Genomic DNA, 25,114 nt, shown 5'->3' with positions numbered 1-25,114 from the left:
CGTAATTACTAATTAAGCTGAACAATGTGTCGGGCAAAAGAAAAAACATAAGAACAATAAAGATAGTTAAAAATACTTAATTTAGGAAATGAGTCTATTAATACTGTACCTAGTTTATTCCTCAATGGTTAATGTAATAATAATGAAATAATAATAATAATAATAATAATAATAATAATAATAATAATAATAATAATGATAATAATAATAATAATAATAATAAAATAATAACAGTAGTAGTAGTAGTAGTAGTAGTAGTAGTAGTAGTAGTAATAATAATAATAATAATAATAATAATAATAATAATAATAACAGTATACTGAATGGAAGTTGGAAGTGTTCAATTTGAAATATTTGGGATTTTCAAGGTGACCATCGAAATCTTGACAGATGCAAAACCTTTCATACACTCAGACTAGATACATTTCTTGCGGGTTCGGGTTCAAATCCTGGCTAGATAAGTTACCTGTTGGGGTTTTTTCACAGAGGTTTTCCCTCAACCAATTGAAGCAGAATTTCTGGGTAATGTTCAGCACTGGACCTCGGATTCATTTCGCCATCATTAATTCAAATGTCATTGTCATCACTACCGTAGCCTGGTTAAGTTTACGGTGCAGTGTGCAAGAGAGTAGCCATTCAGCAACAAAATCTTTCGCAGAACAGAAGCAAGCACAATAAGCCTCAGGTTGCAGCGCAAGCCTTTGGGTCCTTTCTCCGTGAAAAAGTCTTATTATAGTATTTCCCACTATAAACTGTAAGTGATGAATGAATTTCGGAACTGATAATAAAAAAAAAGTCCACATTGTGTGTGATATCGTTTTCGTTCCAGAACTTTTCCTCTCTGTAATGAATAAGAGCTTACACATAGATAGTCCTTATACAAATGGTTCTGTTTTGGAATTTTATTGTGAAGACTCTATGAGTCTCATAATGTCAAATTTCAAATTTCGGTAAGTCCTGTTTAACATGTTAGGCGTTAATATGTTGCACATATCTTTGTCTCGTACAGAAAAAGTATTAACCCTTTGCGAGGATTATAGTTCCAATTTTATAAACCAATTACTTTCCATTCTTTTAGTCTTTTGTTGCAGTATTTATAAATATCTACGTGAATAAAAAATAATTTATGTTGTGAGCACTTTCTTTCTTGTTCAGAGGTTTCATCATGTAAGACACAGACATAATTTCTGATCAAGTTTTTCTGATGAGAAAAAGCTGAATATCTTTCGTTACAACAAAACTCTGTAGAAGCAATGCATACTTTTAATATCGCAAAGGATTAATATACTCAAAACACTTCAAATAGTTTGTTCCACTCAGATACCGTACTTAGAAAGTCATTTTAATTCCAAAATTCACGAACTTCAACTTACCTGCTACGAAGCTAAAGCTAGCAATTCTAATCAGTATGGCCACTGCCTCCGGTCACGTGGACGTGATGCCAAGGTCTATCTTGTAATTCTATTCCAGCAAGTCTCTTCAGTTTCTGTCTACCTCTTCCACCTCGTGCTGCTTGTTGAAGATGGCCAAAGCTACTGCTCTTGTGCAACTCTTGTTGACATTGGTGGTGACTTAGGAGGGGTGATAATGATGGTGGTGAACCTTCCTCTTCCTCTTCACCACAGCTGTCCACACTGTCTGAAGGACTCACCAAGCGTTCACGTCGTTTGAGACTTAACTCCAAACGGCGTAAGAATCTGCAATAAAAGAATAAGAAATCTCAGATTCAATGACATACTAGATAACCTGAAAAGATATTCGATACACACAAACTATGGGACATCATGAAAATAAATGAAAATTCTCAACATTTAATTTTCAGACTCTCATTCCATCCTGAACAGATGAAAAAACTATTTTGGGCAACTACTAAATGTACACAGGCTGAACAGAAATGATCGGAATGATATTCAAATACAAACTGCTGAACTATTTTTACCCAAACCTACACTTTCTGAAATCGAAATTGCGATAGAAAAGCTGAAAAAGTACAATAAATGTACAAGTCTCCAGGTATCGATTAAATTCCAGAAGAATTAATACAACCAATGTGATTTTAGACGTAAAAAATCGATTATCAATAAGATTTTTTTGTATTTGACAGATATTGGAGAAAGAAATGGGAGTATAAGGACACAGTACATCAGTTATTCATAAGTTTCAAAAAGCCATATGAATCGGTTAAGCGAGAAGTTTTAGATAATATACTTATTGAATTTCATATTCTCAAGAAACTAGTTTGATTAATTAAAATGTGTCTCATTGAAACATACAGCAGAGTCCTTATGGGCCAGTTTCTGTCTGACACTTTTCCAATTCACTGCAGGCTAAAGCAAGGAGATGCACTATTACCTTTACTTTTTAACTTTGCTCTAGAATATGCCATTAAAGAAAGTCAGGAAAACAAAGAAGGTTTGGAAATGAATGTGTTACATCAGCTGCTTGTTTATGCGGATTACGTGAATATGTTAAGAGAAAATCCACAAACTATTAAGGAAAACAAGTGAATTTTACTTGAAGCAAGTAATGAGATAAGTTTGGAAGTAAATCACGAAAAAACAAGGTGACGGTGTGGACGGCGAGGTTAGAAAAGCGAGAAATAACCTAAAGAGAAGGGCACAAGAGAATGTGCAAGCGATATTCACAGAAATAATTGATTAAAAAGATGAGATTCATTGACTCCCTGAAGGAGTAGCAGAGGCAGCACGACCAGGATATCACACTTCTTCTCAGAGGCCAAATAAAAATTAGGGCTCCTTTGAACAGCTGGTAAGTATGAAACCAAGAGCGCATTTTCTCCTTAATACAGCAATATCCCCAGTACAAGGTTGAGAACAGGATCTCCACATACCGTTTAGAAGTTAAACCAACTGAAGAAGTCTTTCAGGAAGATTAAGATTTCTATGTAGAAATATATAAAAGCGATAACATTTACATGGTCAAAATTATACACTGGTCTAATTTATTCTGGACAAAAAGTCATATTGGACTAATATCTTTCTGGACCTGTATTCCATTTGACGAAAATAGAATTGGACCAAAAATCTGGGACAAACTGCCCTAAAATCACTGCTTAATATAAGAGTTGAAATAATTTAGATTATAGGAACATAAGCTTCGGAGAATCACGCGAATCATTTGCAGAAGCCTCATCATTGACTTACTGGAGTGAATGAATGTACATCTTATAGGAACAAGGTGGATCTTAGGACCCTTCCCGGGGCGAAGGGAAGAATGGGATTTCTCTAGCACAGCTTGAGAGTTGTTGGTAAATGAAATTCTAAGTTCTCAACATACACTGTAGGACAGGGGGCAGTAGCTATCAGCCAGGTTAGGGGCTGAGGGGTGAAGGTGAGTGAAACAGAGAGAAACAACACCCTACCTCGCTCTTGTTCTAGTGAGAAAAACGGATTTTCTTTCACTTAATCTTGGTGGTGTAATCATCTTCCGTCTTACTTCAAGTACTTTATTTCCAGTTCCAATTCTCTATGATTGTAACTGCTTTAAGGTTTATTTGCTTGGGTATTCACTTACAACTAATACGTTTCAATATTTAATTAGGTCTAGTGCTAACTATTGTGTTGTGCGAGATAATGCTTGAAGGTTAATCAATAAATACATACACAAAAATTTTTGCGTAGTCATTATTTTAGCCATTTTTACAGCACATAGCATATTCACCCGCAATTGGCTATTAGGCCTAAATCCAAATGTTTAAATAGCAGTACTCAGGGTTGCCAGATGTCCCGATTTGGCGGGACATGTTCCGATTTTCATATAAAAATCCTGAGTCCCACTATGGCGAGATGCAAAAGGTCCCTTCTTCAGAAAATTAACATCACTTGTGTAATTTTATCGTTGCCTGGTAACTATTTTCTTCTAGGCCTAAATAGGCTAATTACATTAAATTTAAATTAATTTTATTAGCCTAACAATGTAAGTTTGCATATTGGAAAAAACGAATATTTTGGGAAGTGTAAAGTTTGTGACAGTGAATTCAGTGCTGAATATATTTGTAAACATTTAAAAAGAAAGGTTCATCAAAAATGAATGGTACAGAAAAAAAAAAAAAAACTTGTTGAAAATGCTAAAGTATATGTATATAAACTCTGAAAATGTATTCTGTATGTTAAATGATGGATTTGGAGCACTAATATGCTAAGTAACAAAATAAATATGAATTTAAATATCAATAAATTTTATGTCACTGTAATAATAAACATTGAAACTTAAATATTTTGTCACGTGTGATGCATCCTTTGGAATTTGTGCTTTACTGTTAATAATAAACAGCTGGGGAAAACTATGAGACAGAACTACTATTAAGTCATTAAGTTAATAATTTTGCATTACATAATATATTGTCAGAAGCCCTTCAGAAAGAAGCCAGAGAAACGTGATGTAACCTACAGCCAGAAAACTAGTTTTGTACTTTGAAATCTGTACCTACAAAATTCTCTCTTATTAAAATTGCAATTTTGAGATTCATATTAGTCATTTCAACTGCATATAGAGGGATAATTTTCATTTCTTTTTTTAAAGACCAAACGTAAGTGATGTAGGTATATGATGGAAAAATATGTCCCTCCTTGGTATATCTAAAATCTGGCAACCCTGCCAGTACTTTAAACACGAGTTGACTGGGTTAAAAAAGTGTCACTGGTCACTGGTCACAAATTGGCCTGTTTTCCATTATTAATTGTTTCATTATTAGTGTAATATAAGGAATCCTGCATTATAATTTTTAATGGTAGGCCTATCTAAAAATTCGAAATCTTGAAATCACAGATTCAATGAAATACTAGGTAGCTATGGCATCCTAAACTGAAATATGCAGCTGAAATCATATCTGATTCTAACAGGTATCAAGTAGGCCTATATGAGAAGATGGACAAAGAGAAAATGTAGTACTGCGCAATGAACATAACCTCTCCCATACAGTACTAATCAAATTATGTTAATGTGGCAAAATTCAAACAGGATATGACAATGTGACAACACTGTAATGACAAAGGGTAGAGCATTGCTGTTATTGGCAGAGCCTATAAAGCTATAAACACATTGTATTGGCGCATGTATTTTGGAAGGCTCAAGTCTATCTTGCTATCTTGCTAACCTTTGTCTTTTTTTAACATGTATATAACCTGCTAACCCATATTCTAACTTACAGTACATTAGTATACTCTGAACTACGAAATCTTTAAAGCTAGTACCGAGTATCAATGTTTTTACCTGATTTGGTGTCCAATAGTTCTGAGCCTGCTGACTTTCCTATGAGGCTTAGGAATATCCTCTCGTGCTAAGATCTTTGGGAGCATTTGGCTTGTTACCTCCTGAAAAATAACATTATTGCTTAATTACATATTAACTTACAGTAACCTATGTAAATAAAAATACTTTCACATCTAGACAATGTGTTCTAGAAAATATTATTTTTATACTATTTTTGAAAATGTAACACATAAATATTGAAACAACAAAAATAATGCCAGTAATTAATTTCTCAATCTCACTTTAATGAACACACATCAGTATTTACCAATAAGAGCACGTCAACAATACTGAATGTGCTAATTATATGCTGTGGACAATTATTAGACAATACACAAATGAAGCTAGATGTAGAAATAAAAACGAGCCAACTAATTAAAGCACTAGTTTTTATAGCTCTAAGTTTAGTACATCTATTGAAGGTCTACATAAAACTGTTTCTTAGTAGTCTACTCAGTCTGAAAAGCAGTTGCTTAGAGACAGATAACAGTCCGTAAAATGAACTATTATAGGAATCTATCATATATTATAAAGTTCTCATGACAACAATTTACAGATTGAATATGTAGTAATTATGACAACACATTAGTTAAGTGGTCGCATTTTTAAAATTGATATCGGAAATATATTCTACTAAATTTAATAGAAGACCATGGAGTGCCAATATGAATACATATTATTTAAAATAAGATTTCTTTTTTAGTAGTTTTAGAAACCATTTTACAGACTGAGTACCAAAAAATGTTGTATCAACTACGACATTATTTAGCGTCAATGGAATTGGTGGTAGCAAGATGATATTTGGCGAGATGAGGCGAGGATTCGCCATAGATTACCTGACATTTGCCTTACGGTTGGGGAAAACCTCAGAAAAAACCCAACCAGGTAATCAACCCAAGTGGGAATCGAACCCATGCCCGAGAGCAACTCCCAATCGGCAGGCAAGTGCCTTAGCCAACTGAGTAAAATAAGATTAAATTTCAGTTTAATACTCGTTTTAGAAACCATTTTACGGACTGAGTACGGTACCAAAAATATTATATGTAACAAGTACGAAAACCAATCGAAACCACGAAGAATGGGAACAATGCAACATGTTAAAAAATTCCGTCAACCTAGATACACTTTGCAAGTAGCCAAATGTTGTGTTGCTAATTTGAGCTGGTTTGGACTTCCTTAATGTGACCACAAGCATTTAAAATGCGGGCAAGCAATAGCTTCTTGTTTCTACTTTCCACTTGCAGACTTCGCTTTTTAGACAACCCCCAGCCGCGGCCCGCAAGGTGAAGTGACTGAAGTGGCTCTTCACCTACATTTTAAAATTATAATCACAATAATTATGCATTTTCATTTTATCATAGTTATAACCTGCTCACAAATCTCCTATCGCTATCTGAAAGACGAAAGCCTCGTGAAGTGTCTGGGTGTATCGCTGCACACTTTCCCTTTCGCGTCGCTTGCTGACACTCACCCCCTATATAATGTAAGAGTAGGTACTGGTTTTCAAGAAGAAACGCTTCTTTTTCCACATTTCTAGTACACAGGCCTGTTGTAGGTTGCCATGGTAACGAGCATTGACCCTCCAAGGATAGAAGAGCCGTTCCTTTGCCTATTCAAGGAATAAAGAAACAGGTTTCTAAACACCCCTCGCTTGTCCAACCCGCCGAACCCCGACAAGGCGACAAGTGCAAACCCATTGTCAGTTTTATCCATTTCTTGGTGAGAGAAACAAGTTAATTTTGTTATTTGTGTATTATTTAGTGATGTTCATAAGTGATTTTGCGAATGAATCCAGAAAACGATGTAGTGTGTAATTTATTAGAGACACCGTTTTCTCGTTGGCGCGAGGAAGATAAGAGAGACTTATTAGTGTTTAATTGCCCAACTCCGCGTTTATCAGTGTCTGTTAGAAAACAAAAAAAGTCCAGAAATTCTTATCAATTGCATTTTAAAAGTACCTGGTATGGGGAGTATACCTGGTTATGTGGCAGTGTTTTTCTACAAAAACTTTTCTGCTGGGCTTGCCTTTTATTAGGAGTGAAAAGGAACGTTTGGAATAACGCGGGGTTTGGCGATTTTGCGAACTCAACTCGTGCATTTCACAAATATGGGGATTCGAGTGAGCATTTGAAGTGCGTATTGCAATTGAAACAAGTCGAAAGAAATTTGAACTCAATTCGCAATGCGTTACAGGAGTCGTCCTTATTGTGTAGCTATTAAAATATTTAATGAGAATGTTCGGTTAAACAGGAACTTTATGAAAGTTGTGGTTCAAGCCGTTATATATTTAGCGAAACAAGAGTTGCCATTTCGAGGACATGATGAACAAGTTTCGTTACATAACCGCGGTAATTTCAAAGAACTGCTCCAAACTTTGCTCTCTGTAAGTTCCGACGAAGTTAGAAATCAATACAATAAAATTAAATGTGTATTCAGCGGCGAGTCTAAGACAATACAGAACGAACTAATTGAATGTATTTCAGACTACGTATGTAACCAAATCAAGAAAGAAGTAAATGAAACTGATTTTTTTTTCATTGCAAATTGACGATGCGACGGACGTTGGACAAAACTGTCAATGCTCTATAATAGTGATTCGTGACTTCACATGGTAAACTGGTGGAGCGTTTCTTAGGTTTTTATGACGTAAGTTCTGATCGGAATGCACAAGCCCTGTTTGAACTAATAGACAGCATCTTAGGGCCTTTAAATTATCGTAATAAATTGATAGGACAATGTTACGATGGCGCTAGTGTAATGTCAGGCCACATAAATGGCCTACAGAAAAAAGTCAAAGATGAAGTTCCTCAAGCTATTTTCATTCATTGTCTAGCGCATCGTTTGAATTTAGTTCTGCAACAGAGTTGCAACAGTATTTCAAGTTGCCGAATTTTCTTTGCAAACCTAAGCGGAATTCCCACTTTCTTTCATCATTCAGGTAAACGTAACTACATTCTAAATTCGATAGTTGGAAGGCGAATTCCAACAGCTGTGGAAACGAGGTGGACATCGAACTCCAAAATACTCAAAACAGTAGTAGAGAATTGGGATGGTTTAAAAGAGGTTTTCGAAAAAATAAAAATAAATCCTGGAACTGATAGTACTTCCATCCGTCAATGCGGAGGGTTCTTGAATGACATGAATGACTTTGAATTCAGTTTTTTGGCTCTGGTTTTTTATGACATATTCAGTCTAACTGATGTTTTGTATGATGTTCTGCAAAAGAAATGTTTAGATATAAGTTACTGTGCAGCTAAAATTCGAAGTACTTACGATTTGATTAATAGTAAAAGAAATGAAGAATACTGCAACAAAATATTTCGTAATGCAAAAGTGAGAAGTAACTGCAACCATAAAAGACAGCATGCCCAATTATCCGATGAAGACATTTTCTTCAAATACAAGTCATTGTTTTACGAGATAGTAGACAATATTCTGTCACAAATTAATACTAGATTTCATGACTTGAACAAAGTATCATTTCTAAGTTTGGTAGATACAACAAAATTTAAAGACTATTCTAAAGAATTTCCATCAGGTGCTTTGCAGAACTTGATCGAGTGCTACCCATCCATATTTAAAAAAAATCAACGTTTACAAAATGAACTTGAACTTCTTTATGGTGATAGCAATTACAGTGGTGTTAACGCTTTGAAAGCATTGGAGATGTTACGTCAGAGTGATGTTCATCAAGACGTATTCCAGGAAGTGTATAAGTTGTTTTCACTTGTAGTGTCTTTGCCATCCACCAGTGTGTCCGTAGAAAGAAGTTTTTTGTGTCTAAAGAGAATAAAAACTTATTTGCGGAATACAATTTCCCAGCAGCGTTTGTCCTCCTTGGCCAACATTTCTATTCATAGAGAACTTCTTTCGGAACTTGAAGGACAACCCAGCTTTTTAGATGACATCATTGACAAATTCGCGGCCCTGAAGAACAGGAGAATAGACCTACTCTACAAGAGATAAGGTAAGATTGAAAAAATATTGTTTCTTGTCACATACAGTTGTCAGCACTTCACTTGTCTTCTGAATCACGGGCCGCCCCTGACAACCCCACGAACAATAATCCAATTGTGTAATGTCGGGTGACTTTGGTGGCCAAGAAATGACACTACTGCAACCGATCCAACACCCAGGATAGGTTTCAATGAGGTAGTGTATCACTGGTCGACTGAAATGTACGTCTGAATCAATGCGAGCAATTATGCAGAGAAGAAAAGGAGACTCATATCTGTTATTTTTAAATAGTCGTTTCTTGGAAACCACTGAGAATAAAAACATATGTTTCTATAATATTTTTCCTTTAGAATTGCCTCTACTATCACCCCTCAACGTATGTCCCTTTCCTCTTGAATCAAGGTGCATATCCTAAATAAAACTGGATTTCCCTTAATTTTGCTAAGGGATCAATGTTCGTATGTAGTTATACACACTGCTTTTCATAAATAATTTTATTATCACCAGAAATATGGATGACTTTATAAAAAATTAATTTATATTTAACATCCTATTAATATAAGTTAGTATTTTGTCTAAACCAGTGATAAATAAATATTTATGCTCGACCATGCCGAAATGTAGTAATTATACACCTGGTAGCAGCCCTTTAATGGACCTCATTAAAATACACCTATTCATTAAAGTTCAGGTTTTCCACCAATCAGAAAGCACCATTGTAGCAATATGAAAGCGCAAGTATCGTTTATTCTCGGATATGCAATCGAAAGACAACTAGCGAAACATCACGGAGGCTGGAAATCCAATACTGTCGTAGAAGGTTATGTTCTGTTACTATAATAATTAGCGTTAATTGTAAATAATATTAAAATACATTCAATTTGTCATCTCGTTTTTCAATGTCTAAATCAATTTCCAGGTTGTATCAAGATTACTGTTCATTTTACTCTTTAGATTATATCAAGGTCAATGACATTTGTTCCTCGGAAAAAAATCATTACTTTCGCGTCTGCGCACATCTCACAATTTACGAGGTATTACACAAGGTCACTTCCGTTCCCCAGTCAGATAAGAATAATATGAATACTTATGAATAATTTCAAGTTAGAAATATGGTCCCTTGCGCTCGTTTCATAAACATACTCGCGTCTTAATTACTACCATTATAGACTCGTTGCATAATATACTATTAAGGAATTTCAACAGCTACATAAGAAATATATGTAGAGATAAACAAAAGAGAAAGAATAGAAGAAAGGGGAAAATAAGTAGAAGAATAGATAAGGAATAAGAAAAAACAGAAAAAAGAATAAACTAAACTAAACTCAAAATGTGAGGCAGTACAGGGTAGTGGAAATATGCATTATCTTTTTCAATAACATTTTTGGATTTATGTAGCCTATGTATAATTTCTTTATTAATTATACTTCAGCTTTTCCCAGCATATTAAATCCTCACTCTCTACTAAGCAAAGATAAATATTGTCGTTTACAGCTGTGGATCCAATGGACCAAATACAAAAAGCACCTCAAATTTATAAGTGAACAAAAAGCACTATTCATCTTGAGTTATTTTTCAAAATTTCTAATGTTCTATAATTGTTAAAATTATATTTGAGCATACAAATAACTGGCAATCAATTTTTGTCAGTCATATACACACAGGCAGGAGGACGTTTAAATTGCTTCAATTGCCTCTAAATCTGGCTGCTACAGTATGTTTATATTAAATCAAACTAAGCTACTTCAAAAGCCGTGTTTACTACATAAAGCAGGAACTGCAGTGTGTGACATATACAACTTACTGCATTATAACCAGTTGCAACACGCATGTTTAGTGAGGAGATCCAACCTCTTTCTCGTACAGGAAGAATGAATTGGTGGTGAATGATGGTGATTTAGGCCTACACTCCCGTACAAATAATGAATTGGTAAGAGGTAATAAAAAAATGTTATGTTGATCTTATCTTTCATCAATGCATATCATTGTTGTTCCTGCAATAACTCCATTGTGGCATATTTATCGATTTTCAGATTTTTGCTCTATTAAATAACTTAAATAGTGATAAAGCAAATAACAAAATCTCGTATATGTAATTATATTTCTTTCTTTCGAAAATGTAAGAATTCACAATCTCCTACGTACAACTGCCATAGAATGAATAAATGTGTTTTTCCTCCTACTGAACAATTTTATATTTTGCACATACGAGTTATTGCAGGAACAACAACGATATGTAGAAAATAATATACACCTTTCTGAATGCAAGAATCACATTGGGGGAACTTGCAGATATTCAGGCAAGAAAAACCCTGAGAAATCTTCACGCCAATCAGCACAAGAATGCAACGAGTCACAAAGATCAGCATAAAGAGGACTGAAAATGCTGCAGTTTTATCCTTATAGAGTGACAGTGTTTCATTGATCACAGAAAGGGAATCAAACCACTCACGTGACTTTTTGTTAATGGATGATACAATCTGTTCATGATGGTACTTTTGATCTATCTCAATTAATGACAAGAACGAAGTTCGGTTCCATTTAAATGGTTATGTCCACTCTTAGAATACAAGGTTTGGCTTAGCTTGGCTTTAAGTGGGCTGGACCCGGGATGGTGAATCCGATACTGATAGGTGGGCTATCCTGCCTCAGCCACTGATTCAGCCAGGTCCCCTCCACATACGAGTAGCCTGATGAGCCCAAGGGGCCCAGAATTCCAAGCCCTTCCTTTATCAGTATTGGAAACTCGTACTATCCACAATATTTCACACCAGCCTATTTTTACTATTGTAGATGATAGATGAAATAAGGAGGGAAGTGAAGAGAATTGGTGAAATAATAGAGGGAAACAAGAGTACCCCGAGAAAAATCCTCTGTAACATCTGCTTTGACCACCACAAATTCCATCACGACCTGACTGGGATTGAACCCAGGCTGCCTGAATTGAAAACCAGTGTGCTTGCACTGTAGCCACATATATAGCCAGAATGCAAGGCAATGGGATACTGAAAATTCTATTTTAGTTCATTAAGTTTCTTTTCACGACCTGAAAGTGGGTGTGTGATGTGGAATTACTGTATACAGGATAAGTGGCCCCATTTTCTTATACAATAAATTCAACCCACAGGGTTACTGTGATACATACTGCGACTTTTTTTTTTTTTTTTTGCAATACTGATTGAAGATGAAAAACAGTATGCTTACTTCCAGCAGGATAACTCTACTGCACATACAGTTGCTATATTGTTAAAAACATTAGAAAAAGTTCTTGATGATTAGGTAATTAGTCCCAGATGTTTGTCAGCTCATTCTCCGGATTTAAATGTTTCTGATTTTATCTGTGGGACAATTTAACCTTTAGGAGCCTTGTGTCCATTATAGTGGCCAGCTAGTATTATGGTCATGACGTGATATGTTATAAATTGTATGTTATATATAAAATATGTTGATATTCTTTAATTTTTATATAACATAAAGGACATTGCACTTGATTAATTGTAATGTTTTTTTCTTAAAAAAAGAAGCAAAATCATTTCAATTGCAGTCAACTGAAACCCCGTCAGCTTCCACGCATACCATTACACCGAATGCTTTACATGGGCCCTCCCCATCCTTTACCACAAGCTCAATTGACTGCAATGGCTGGGACGCAAACCTGCAATCTTACACATGATATGCTGGCCGGACATTTCTTGAGCACCTTAAACCACTCGGCTAATGAACCCAACACGAATTTAACCAATTATGCAGGTATACGAAACCCTGGTTAAGAGCTAGGCATTTGCGTGCAATAGTGGCATAAGTCTTCCGGCTTCTAAGGATTAAAGCACAAAGTGTATGTGAACAATTCACAAATTCTTGAAGAGCTGGAGAATGAAATCAGGTGAGTGCTGAGTGAAATTGGATACTTTAAAGTAGAAGGGTGCAAAGTGCCAAAATGAAACATTGGAGATAAGACAAACAAATGTAGTTATAAGAATAATTGTACACATATTGTGTCATGTTTTTTTTACTGATAGGAAACAGCAATAGTACAGTGTTTACTCATTAATAACAGTGGTATGTAAAGACATTATTTACCCATATTTAATTATATAACACAAATTGTGAAAAGGGTTAAGTAATGGGTGCAGTTGCAGTAGAATGGTGCAAAGTCCAGTACATATTTTTTCCTATTCTGAGTAATTTTTACTCACAGATCTGCCTGTAGAACTGGCTATGCTCCTCATTTGGAAGATAGGGAGTCATTCTAGTAGATCCCCCTTCTTTTTTTCAGTAATTTTCCTATTTTTTACTTTAACTTGAAACAATGCTGACTGCACATCTTTCACGTTTTTTTAAGCACTTTAATGGTATGCACTGCTTCATTATCATGGGACTGTTTCACAGAAACACTACCTGCTTTACTAACATCATACTGAATGCAACATGCCTTAGAAATATTCAAGTTCTTGATGGAAATTAGTTGATCAGCAACATCTTGGGTATTAAGGAAATCTGACTCTAGCATTGAAACTGTTTGAAATGATTTTACAACTTTAGAGTCTTGTACGATTTTAAGCAGGTTACTAGGAATGAAGGCTTTTGTCTCTTTCTCTTGTTTTTCAATCAAAGCGAAATCAGAATAACATTGCAAGAAAGTGTGGCCACTGAGAAGGAAACGTTGTTCTATGTGCTCAAATAAACCAATGGCAACTAAAAAGAGACACATGAAAACCATTACACGGTTTTTGTTTTGAGCTGCACAGTTATCAGATTCTTCTTGTTTGTTATGTCCATATTGACCAGTTTTAGCAGACACGAGGCAATCTCATTGGCACCTCTACTCGCGATGCTTTCACCCCACACACACATGTAAGACTGCATTGTATCACATACACAAACTCCAAAGTTATAACGCGAAAGCTGACATCTGTAAAACATTTCATTGTGTGTAAGTTTGGGCACAAACATGACCTTTTGAAGATCCATTGCTGCAAGGGAACAAGCATTACTATCAGACAGCTGTGAAAGACTGGTGTCAGTCTCCATAATATTTTGTGCACACTCTGCCCTTCTATGATGCAGCTCAAGAGAGCGCTTACCATCTGAAACTGCATGGTGCTGGCAACGTAACATCTAAATATCTCGCTTATGAAACACAAGTGGATGTAGACTCTTTCATATATCATCCTCCTAGGCATATTGCACTTTTCTGCGTAAAAATTTCGTTTTCTATGATTTTGGCACTTTGCACCTTTCTACTTTAAAGTGTCCAATTATAAATAGAGAGTTGCAGAATGTATTTCACTTGTACAGCGATGTGGTTCTTGCATTAAAAAAATTGAACATCATTTTCAACATACGCTCTGGTAAAAGGTACGATTAACGTAGCTTTTTCATTACCTCTTATTGGTGCAATATTTGTATGCAATTATATGCCTAAATCATCACAATTCACCACCAATTTGTTTTCCTCCCATGTGAGAAAGCAGTCAGATCTCCACACTAAACACGCGCATTATAAGTGATTGTAATACTGGTAAGATGTATATGCTGCACACTGTATAATCATATGTACTCGAGCTGACTGAAAACTACACCAAAAGTAATAATAGGTGACGAAATCTGAGTACTTTTTCCTCTTTGTTTAGGCTTCATTGTGGATTATGAATGCAGCATTATCAGCTGAGGAAACAGATGACTCAACCACAGACCAGGACTCGCATCTAAAACCATTCAGTAACAAAAGGATTTTACTTTCCTTGTTTATCTATTGAGAACGAGTTTTCAGCATTGGCGACTCATCAGATGAATTGAGTGAAATTCCTTTTTCTTACAGTGAGTTTTTTTAAAGGACTGTTAAGACATGGACACCTGGAAATCAGTTTACAGCAAATTTTTATATATATATATATATATATATAGTTTATTATAAAAGAAACTCCTGAATTTACAGATTGCCGAAAAAGACAAGGTAAACACAAATACAATAATAACGGGAATAATAACTTAGAATTGAAGTATATATATATATATATATATATATATATATATATATATATATATATATATATTTTGTTTTTTTTTTCAAGAAACGTTTATTCTAAGTGATTTCCTCCTATGTTTTCTCATTATTTATCTTATAATGTTTTTATTTTTTTTTTCAAATTATTGTTCTCTTTTTATTTTATCACATACATAATTGTTTTTAATCATTGTTCATTATGAATGGATTAGTAGGCCGATCTATGAACCTTTATTTAGGGCAGCTTTTTTTAATAAACAAATTCTCTCTCTACAATAAATGTTGAAAAAAAAATACTAAATTAATATGAAATTAGAGATCAAAATAACTTTAAGTGTTAACTCTAAAAGTTATTATATAAATTATTTTTTAATATATGCAAGGACCTTCTAATTACAATGATAACAATGATTTTAATTTTGTTAATGGGTATTCTCCAAATTTCCACAAAATAGCGTAATATAGTGCCTCATGCTCCCACCATCAATCTGAATACCTGTGTCTAGGTTAACTTGAATTGGCTTTATAGTAATCCAAGACAGGCTCATGAATGCTTCTCTTTTCGTTGCTCACTTTCTCAGGCTGAGGCTTTTGTGATGTTCAAATCCGAGGGTAGGGTTGAGAATATATCCTTTAGAATTATTTTCTTTAAAAGTGATTATGTCGATTCAATGACAACAATCATTAACGACAAGGCCATAGATTGAATTTTTTAATTGTAAGTATGACGTACAACGAAATTTTATCATTCATGTATTGAATGTGATATAATTCGTTTCAAATTGTGTATGAACCCAACCTCTATGGACCTAATACAAGTATAGAAGTGTTTTTATGTAGCTTGTACTCTGGATGTTATAATTTTGGAAGCCTGTGAATAGGGGCGTGGATTCAAGTAGATATGAAGTGAATAAGAGTTAATGCATTCATTCCTTTTTCATTCTTCATGGCGCTGGTGAGCTGAGAGCATTAGACTTTTGACTACCTGATTAGATTAGAAGTAAATTTCAACTTCACTGATGAGAAATAAATTCGTGAAATATTCATCTCTCAATTTATTGTTAAATGTCCTCCTGTCTGATCTTGAAATAATAATTATCTAAAGATAAGTTATGTAGTTATTTAATATACAGATTTCAGGAAAGAAATATTCTTATTTCTGTATAACACAGATATCTTGGGAAAGATTTTTTTATACTTTATGCAAACATAAATTTGACTAACCCTTGCTTTTGTCTTCTTTAAACATTTCATCTCTTATATGAGATACAGTGTATTTTTTTTTAGCAGATGTCAGTTTGAAATTAACTGTTCTTTCTGGAGTTACATATTTCGAATGTAAGGACCTCAACGAATGTCAAAGTTATAATGTTGTATTTTTATCTCAAAAAGACTTCAGAAACGTGTGATAGATATTACAGGTAAAAATGGAATATAACTAGACTGTGTAAAAAATTTGTGTAGAGCGATCATAAGAAATTAATTTAATTCATGTATATCTATTTATGTCATATTATTGTCTTAATTATACAAACGTTAAAGGAAATAAATCCTTATTTTATAAGAGATTTCTGTTTTGTTATTGTTATAGCAAGTGTGTTCCTTTCATTTTGTTTCTGGTATGCATAATTTTGTACTGACATTATATGCTTTTTATTTAATGATCTATGACAGCAGTCATCAGCACAGTGCACCCTTAGGCTAAGGTCTCTTACCCGCAAATAAGAGATGCACTAGCAGTGCATCCATGGCTGCCTCTCCCTTCTGCATGACAGTGTGTATTACGATACACTTCTTACCCATTTCAGCGAGTGCTGACGATCACTGATCTATGACATCACTATTATTTTACTACCTCTATCTCTTATAAATGTTGTTTCGTTTATCCCTACCTCCTTTCACGTTCAAGCAATGACTAGGATTTTGAGTTCTGCTCAGTGACTCTGTGTGGAGTCTTGAATTGTTTACTTTGAAGATCATCTTTTGCTCTCTCTGGCATATACCAGTGAGTGAGTTAAGGAAACTTTTTTGATGATGATTATTATTATTATTATTATTATTATTATTATTATTTCTATCATCATCATCATCATCATCATCATCATCATCATCATCATCATCATCATCATCATCGTCATCATCATCGTCATTGTTATTGTAAATTACGTTGTGCACATATTTAGGGTAGATTTATTTAATTTTTATAGTTTTGTCAATTCATTAATTGCAATATTTTTATTAATTATACCTAGAGACAATTTACCATTCCTATTTCCGTTTTTTGTTCTAGGTTAGACTATAAGAGTAAAATATGTTACATATTGAAAACGATAGAGAATTGGTGTTGTACAAAGATTATTTTATATCATTTGATCTATTCTTCTTCAATTATAATAGAACAAAATGTTTTTACATTCACCCGTTCATGTTTACAAAAATTCAATCATAATAGTTAATACAAACCTAACTTTTTCTCATTTCTGAGAAATTTAATAAAGGAGGAAATGATTAATTGATACAGAGCAACAATGAAGCAATTCTTACGTCTCTTGCACTATATTTCTGGCACTCATATTTTATGTTGATACGGTTAACAGCCCTAACAGATATAGTTGGTCATATGAATTCTTACTCACCTCTCCTGTGTCTTCCCCAGATGCTTCAACAGAGAGGTGTCCTTTGCCTTCATTTCCCCAGTCCAATTCAGTCTGCCCTGTGATAGCACCAGGCCACGACACTCTGTCTGGGTTGATGGTTTTCTCTGATGAACTGCGAAGGGTCAACTCCCTGTAAAATGTTTTATTCATGTTTTAAAATAAATTGTTTTATGTACTTTATACGTCATATATATCCTGCAAATATGAATTTAAGTAACATTAAAGAAAGAAGTGGTGTAAATGTCTAAAAAATACGACAAACATAAATAAATAAGTTTTAATAACTATGAATAACAATTTAAGACATAATTTCATTTTAAAATCTTACGGAATAAAAGTATGTAATAAAAGAGTTTTATTAATCCATTATATTATGTACCGTAATAAAATAGTGTATTAGTCTGTTGTATACCAGTGAAGCTAACATTCTTAAACAAAGAGAAAACAGACTTAAGGCAAATTAAATGAAAATTTTCAGAAAACAGCAAGATGAATGAAAAGTAGAACAAGTCGTGAGCAAAATCTAAGAATACACAATTGAATAAAACATTTTATAAAAAATACCTACACTAAGATTGGATTACAAACCAAAAGGTTACAGGCGAGGAGAGAGATATCTGAGAAAATAGAAAGTGGTCTTTTTAAGGTCTAATTTATGATTGTTTATGGTAGCGGTGGTAGTGGTGATGATAATAAATAAATAGTTCTTGTAAATTATGTATCTTCTTAATCAACTTTCCAAAGATTTATCAAGGATAATTAATTTTTATGCAGTACAATAGTAACAATTAGTACAATGCTTTCATGCTGACATTGCTGTCTTAGTATGATTTGTCCATAGGTCCACTGAGTTATGTTTGTGGTGTTCGTCAAGGATTGACAATACTGTAATTGTTATATCTGCCATTAATCTTTCGATTCATGACAACTTTGACATTTATTTCATTTCTAGTGACACATGAAAAATAAATTCAAATAAAACTATTAGTACTAATATTTGAATTAGGTAATATATTAAATATGGACTGCATGCCAAGACTAAGACAAAGGCAGAAAATAGGAAATGCTGGAGAATGCTGGCTTTGAAGCGAAAGACCTGTGGTTGGCCAGAACACTACGAATGAATGAATTAAATTTGGGGGTATACAATAATAATAATAATAATAATAATAATAATAATAATAATAATAATAATAATAATAATCTTTGCTTAAAAATGTCCATGCTGACTTTTTTGCTACGAAAGTTGAAATCTTGTGTAAGTAGTGATAAGTTAGTCACAGCACATTATGGTTTTTTCCACTCACATTTACAACAGGAATTACTATTTTGGGGAAAGAGTCCTTTTCAAAGTAACAGTTTTTATAAGCTAGAAAAAAGTAGGCCTATAATTAAAATTATTACGAGCCTATCAAATCGAGCATCCTGTAGATCTTGCCCTTTACATACTGTATTTTTTTTTTTTTTCATGGAGTGCAGTTTCATAGAAAGGACTTTGCCGACAGACCTTCTACTGCCCCCTACTAATTGGTTGTCATAAATAAATGTCTTCCTTACTGTGACTGAAATCTTGTCTTCTCCTGTCAGTAACCAATCACAACTCTCGTTCAGAAGAATTGACAGACTCCCGTCAAATCCACGTGGAGGCAGACTTGCCACGTCTTTTCCGAATTCTAAGAATGCCGTCGAGGGTCACCAGGATTGTGGCAACTGTGCAATGTTGGGACGAGGGGACAGGATGGAATTGTCAGAGGTGATTATGTAGGAAGTCATAAATCTGTAAGTGGGTGTTCAAAGGAACCACCGAACTGCACTCCTTGAAATAAAATAAGGTATACCCAACACTATCAAATTTATATACAGAGTGTCCCATTTATCTTGTGCACCTATTATATATAACTTTTTTGTTTGGATAGGTATTGGAATTTTTGTTTTTGAAAGTAATGTTAGAACGAGGGGTTAACATGAGTGTAGAGGTTTGATGCATGTAACTACATTATGATACAAGATACACGTGACGTCATCAATTTTTCAAATAGCACTACATACATTAATCGTGTTACACTGATTACACACATTAAGAAGAGTTCAAAAATGTATCACAATGTCACCTTCCCAATCAATAACAACAACAAAATGCAAAATGAATGCCATCAGAATGTGCCATTTGTTGTGGTGCCCCATTCAACTTGTGCATTAACTTACACAAAACGAAAGACACTGATGTCCGTACACGTCGTGTGTTGTGTGTTTGCTGTCTTAACACGTAAACAAACCACAACAACTGTCGACGCCAAAATCCACGTACAGTGGCCTGCACGTTCTCCAGACTTGTCACCACTCGACTTCTTCCTATGGGGAACTGTAAAGGACAGTGTGTACCAAAACATTCTGACAACACCAGACGACATGCAGCAACGCATTCGACAGGCTTGTGTGTCCATTCAGCCAGCAACATGCTGGGCAGTCATACAGTCTTTCGGGGAACGCCTTCGAATGTGCATTAATGTGAATGGTCACCATTTGGAACATCTTCTGTGACTCTCAAAGCATAACATTATCACATTGGAAGCACGTTTTTGTTTAGTTTTGTTGTTATTGATTAGGAAGGTGACATTGTGATACATTTTTGAACTCGTCTTGACATGTGTAATCAATGTAACATAATTAAAGTATGTAGTGCTATTTGAAAAATTGATGACGTCACGTGTATCTTGTACCATAATGTAGTTACATGCACCAAATCTCCAAACTCATGTTAGCCCCTCGTTCTAACATAAAGCTCAAAAACAAAAATTCCAATACCTATCCAAACAAAAAAGTTATAATACGTACACAAGATAAATGGGACACCCTGTATATATATCATTGTAATCTGCTATAATGTGATAAAAATTATGATTATAACCTTATATCAGAGGCTAATAAATGTTGTTATATTATTATTATTATTATTATTATTATTATTATTATTATTATGAGATGATTGTAAGTGAAGAAATGACAGAATTATTGTACTCGTAGATGAAAGGAAATACAGAGTAAGCAAATTTTCGTTATAGCATCACCTAGCTTTCGACAGGTATGCACGTAAAGACAGAAGTTCTTACAACCAAGCTACGGTAGAAGACTGAACTACTACATAATATTGAGTTTTCTATATAACTGGTGTGTACAACAGCAAGGTGAAAAGTAACAGCAAATCACCCAATCTCAGATAATCACAAGTTGCAAGGCATGCAACTATACCAAAATCTAGACTCAAATAAACATAAAACTGCTTGGTTTCATAAGAAGTCCTTTAAAATTAATCGAAGCATTAAAATAAAATAATAAAATAAAGACAAAGGAGAAGAAGTCCTTCAAAACGCATCTAAAATAATACAATAAAATAACAAAATAAAAACAAAGAAGAAGAAATACTCTCTTCTTTACAATAAAATTGTACTCAATGCTATTCCTATAAATCCTGTAAATTATACAGGGAGTGGAAAAAATACATACAAAATATTTAGAAGTAAGAAAGTGACACGAAACTAAGTACCGGATTTTAGGAATACGAACAAGTGGTCTCAGACATTTTGCTGCGGTGCTATGGATGTCAGATCCAAAGCCGCAATTTTGTAATGTGTCCGTAAATGGTCAAGTGGAAAGTAAACTCACATTAAGAAATAATAACATATTGATGGCTAGTCAGGAAACAAACTCTCCTACTGCAGTTAACCAAAATGCATTGAATACAGAAAAATAGTTGGTAGACAATATGTCTACAACTTTTATGTCCACTAACTGTTTTGTCCATTGTAAAATTTCGTCCACAATAATTTTACGTCCATAGTTTTTTTTCTCACCACTGTCATGTCCAGTGCCATTTTGTCCACTTACAATTACAGATCTGTCCCTCTTCACAACGCCAATATTTCCTCTGCATATTCTTACTATTTGAATGAAAATTATGTATGAATCTGTTGTGTTCTATCATACTTCCGCCCCTGTTTGAATCAATTAGATTGGCATTCTGTGTAGTTAAAAAATTTCACACATACAATTTAAACAAAGTAATGCTGAAGTTATTTCCATGGAAACATAAAAAGTACCACCATTATTTCAATAAATTGTTATCATAAATTGAGGACGTAGCTGCAATAAGGGCCCATACTCCAAAATGCTGTTCTGAGATATATAGAGTTGAAATTTTTAAAAACAGTGCAGGGCCTATAAATTATATTAAAATAAACAGGTTTATCAGCATTACTGTTCAACATTTCTCAACGAAACTTTGTGGGTATAACAAAGAAACTACGGAGAATCGATTTATGCATTCTCTGGAAAAAGAGCCTATGGGGCTATGGGCCCTTATTGCAGCTATGTCCTCAATTGCAATACAGTTGAGTAAATCTTACACATCAAAGCGTTACAATTTTCTCTGGTACCTCGAAAAAATTAAATACATTCAACAACATAGGCAATAAAAACGAACTGTGTAAACTTAATTAGTAACTACACATAATATGTATAGATCGGAAATACTAATGCACTTTAAACCAACGATTTCAAGACGTTGAACATTCCCCCCCCCCCAAAAAAAATGGGATAGATCAACTGACGACATACTATGTAGATGATGATGAAATCTTGGTAAATTATGCAGGACGCATCGACCAAGCAACAATACATTCTAATAGATGACGTAGGAAGTAGGGCATTTTGGGCTGGAACATCTATGAGCGAAAGTAAGAACTATGAACAAGATGTTAAAAAAAAAAGTTATTTTCCCCTTCATCTCTTCTTCTCTCCTCATCGTCTTACCCTCCTTACTTTCTATTACCTATGCATTTTAAACTGACAGATCAAGGGCACATACAAACGTACAAAAGTACAAACCACGCACATGTCATTGAACTGAAAACTGTGAACTGAAGCACTGGTAATTCTGACAGTCCCAGCTGACTTTAGTTGTGGAGAATGGTCCAGGATTGGAGTAAGCACACATGGCAAATGCAGTCCATAGCTTGACCTTGAGCCGCTAGTTCGAAATGCACAGATAATAGTCCCCTTTCTCTCCTTCTTTCTAATTATCTTATGCTATATTTGCACTTAACTTACTATAACATTGTATTTACTTACCTTCACAGGAGCTGGGATTCGATCACACGTCAGGTGAGGGTTTGTATGAATTTACTAGTCCAAGGCATTATCCAATAGACCACAAGACCTGGTTGAAAGAAATGATTTCAAATCTGACTGATACAGTAATGGAAGAAATTTAACGGAAGTTTAAGTGATCCAGGGGGAAATTTCCCATAAGAGGAAATTAATAAATTCGTAAGGAATGATGAGCAGAATTCGGTTGCCCAGAATTCAATGCGTGATGGAGGAGTGTAGTTTGAAAGCAGACAGTGATTTTAATGGTGGCTGCGAAAATACATTTGTAAGTGCATTGGATTTGAGAGAAGGTGAAATATTTTATTACTTCATAAGTCATGGTATTATTAACCCAGGAGAGGTTGCTATATATAATGTCCTTTAAGTAGTCACACACACGGCATTTTGCTGAGGCTAACACCACCTTGGTTTTTTTTTTTCTATTACAACTTTTGAGAGGGGTGAAGTTCCCAGCTGAAGTGACAACACATGTTTCCTTAAGATTTGGGGCTTTCATTTGATGTCTCGCAATACAGTGTGTTCCGCATAGAGAGATCGAGAAATACGTGATTATTACAAGTGTAAATAATAGTTATATAACATAACTTTTTTGTAAAAAACTCTCCGAGTTTCGAAGAATGGTCAATGCAACTCGATGTGTGCGCCTCGAGTTACCCTGCAGATACCTAAATGATACTCAACTTCCTGTCAAGTGTTCTGTAACATTTGTGGAATGACTAGCACAGCTACATTTGTAATGCATTGCCTCAGTTCTTCCAAAGTGTCAACGATATCATGTTGATACACAACACCCTTCACAAAGTCCTAGAGAAAAGTCAAAAGGGGGTAAGGTTGGGTGACTTAAGTAGCCACTTAGCCAGGAAAAGGAGAAATTATCTTCTGATCAATCTATCGGGAAAGTTTCCAACCAAGAAGTCATGCATTGCTTCATAGCAATGGGGTTGAGCCCCATATTGCTGAAAACCGATCCTGGGGGGAGTTGGTCAACAATAAAAGTTCTGCAACATGTCCAGATACACATTCCCTGTGACTGTCACCTCGATGAAGAAGAATGGTCCAATGACGAAATGTTCTACTTGGACAGTTTCTGCATTTTGTCAGATGTAAATCACAACAATATCTTTATCTGATTTTAAATGGTGAGTATTTATTTCTCGATCCCTCTAAGTGGGACACGGTGTATGTACAGTAGAACCCCGAGTAACCGTCACCCTATAACTGATATTCGGATTATCCGACTGTCCTCTCGAGTATTTTTTTAATTGTAGGCAGAAAAATATGTGAAGTACTGTACATTACATTAGTACGTACTTTTACTAGAAAGGGTTATTTCCAGCTTTACCGTTACACATTATGTAGCAGGAATGCTGCCACTATCTGCAACAGACACAGTTACTTGTGGAAGGGAGTGTTTTTCCCAGCTTGTACAATAACCACTACCTGCTTTCAGAGGAATGACCCTTAGAACTTCCACACAATTACACCCAATGCACCATTGAGTCATTGTTCTACTGTTGTGTGGCTGAACTGTGTAGCTACTATGCAAAATGTCTTCTACGGGCGTCAAAAGAAAACGTATTGTGTTAAGTATCGAAAAAAAAAAAAGTGCAAATAATCGAGCCGTTCGGGAAAGGAAAAACTGTGGCTCGTCTGGCATCAGAATACGAGATTGGCGTAACAATAAATTAAGAATGGACATAAGGACAAAGTTAAATAAATCTAAAGTCCAAACAAAAGTAACGGACTTCTTCTCAGCACAGAAGTTATGAGAATCTGTAGATTGTGTAAATAAATCCAATTTTCTTGCGTTTTTAGTTGCATATTACTGTACTTCTATGTGTTTATTAGCTATAAACAGCATAATATTATATAGTGTAGTGTGTTGTATGAAGATGCCAGCAGTTACAGTACGGCAGAAGCTTCAAATTACGAAACTGTAAGTACTTTGCACTTAATTTAAGAACATTTTTGATAGTACGGATTATCCGAATTTTTCGATTAACTGTTCAGTCCACCCCCTTCATTACCACCGATAATCGAGGTTCTACTGTAGTTC

General features: G+C 34.6%; 1 protein-coding gene across 1 annotated transcript in view; it reads right to left on the bottom strand.

Annotated features, from left to right (window-relative positions):
- Positions 1-269: 269 nt before the first annotated feature.
- The window catches only part of LOC138712995 (uncharacterized), a 73,560-nt gene continuing 48,715 nt past the window's right edge, over positions 270-25,114 (bottom strand). The window contains exons 7-9 of the mRNA XM_069844676.1: positions 17,872-18,022; positions 5,233-5,333; positions 270-1,697 (exon numbers count right to left, since the gene is read on the bottom strand). Coding sequence (XP_069700777.1) covers positions 1,400-1,697; positions 5,233-5,333; positions 17,872-18,022 — 550 coding nt within the window. The 3' untranslated portion in view covers positions 270-1,399. The remainder of the gene's footprint in view (positions 1,698-5,232; positions 5,334-17,871; positions 18,023-25,114) is intronic.

Source organism: Periplaneta americana, chromosome 14, assembly GCF_040183065.1.
Source record: "Periplaneta americana isolate PAMFEO1 chromosome 14, P.americana_PAMFEO1_priV1, whole genome shotgun sequence".
Taxonomy (NCBI): Eukaryota; Metazoa; Arthropoda; class Insecta; order Blattodea; family Blattidae; genus Periplaneta; species Periplaneta americana.
Note: the sequence above shows the minus strand (reverse complement) of the source record. Positions and strands in the feature narration are given on the sequence as shown.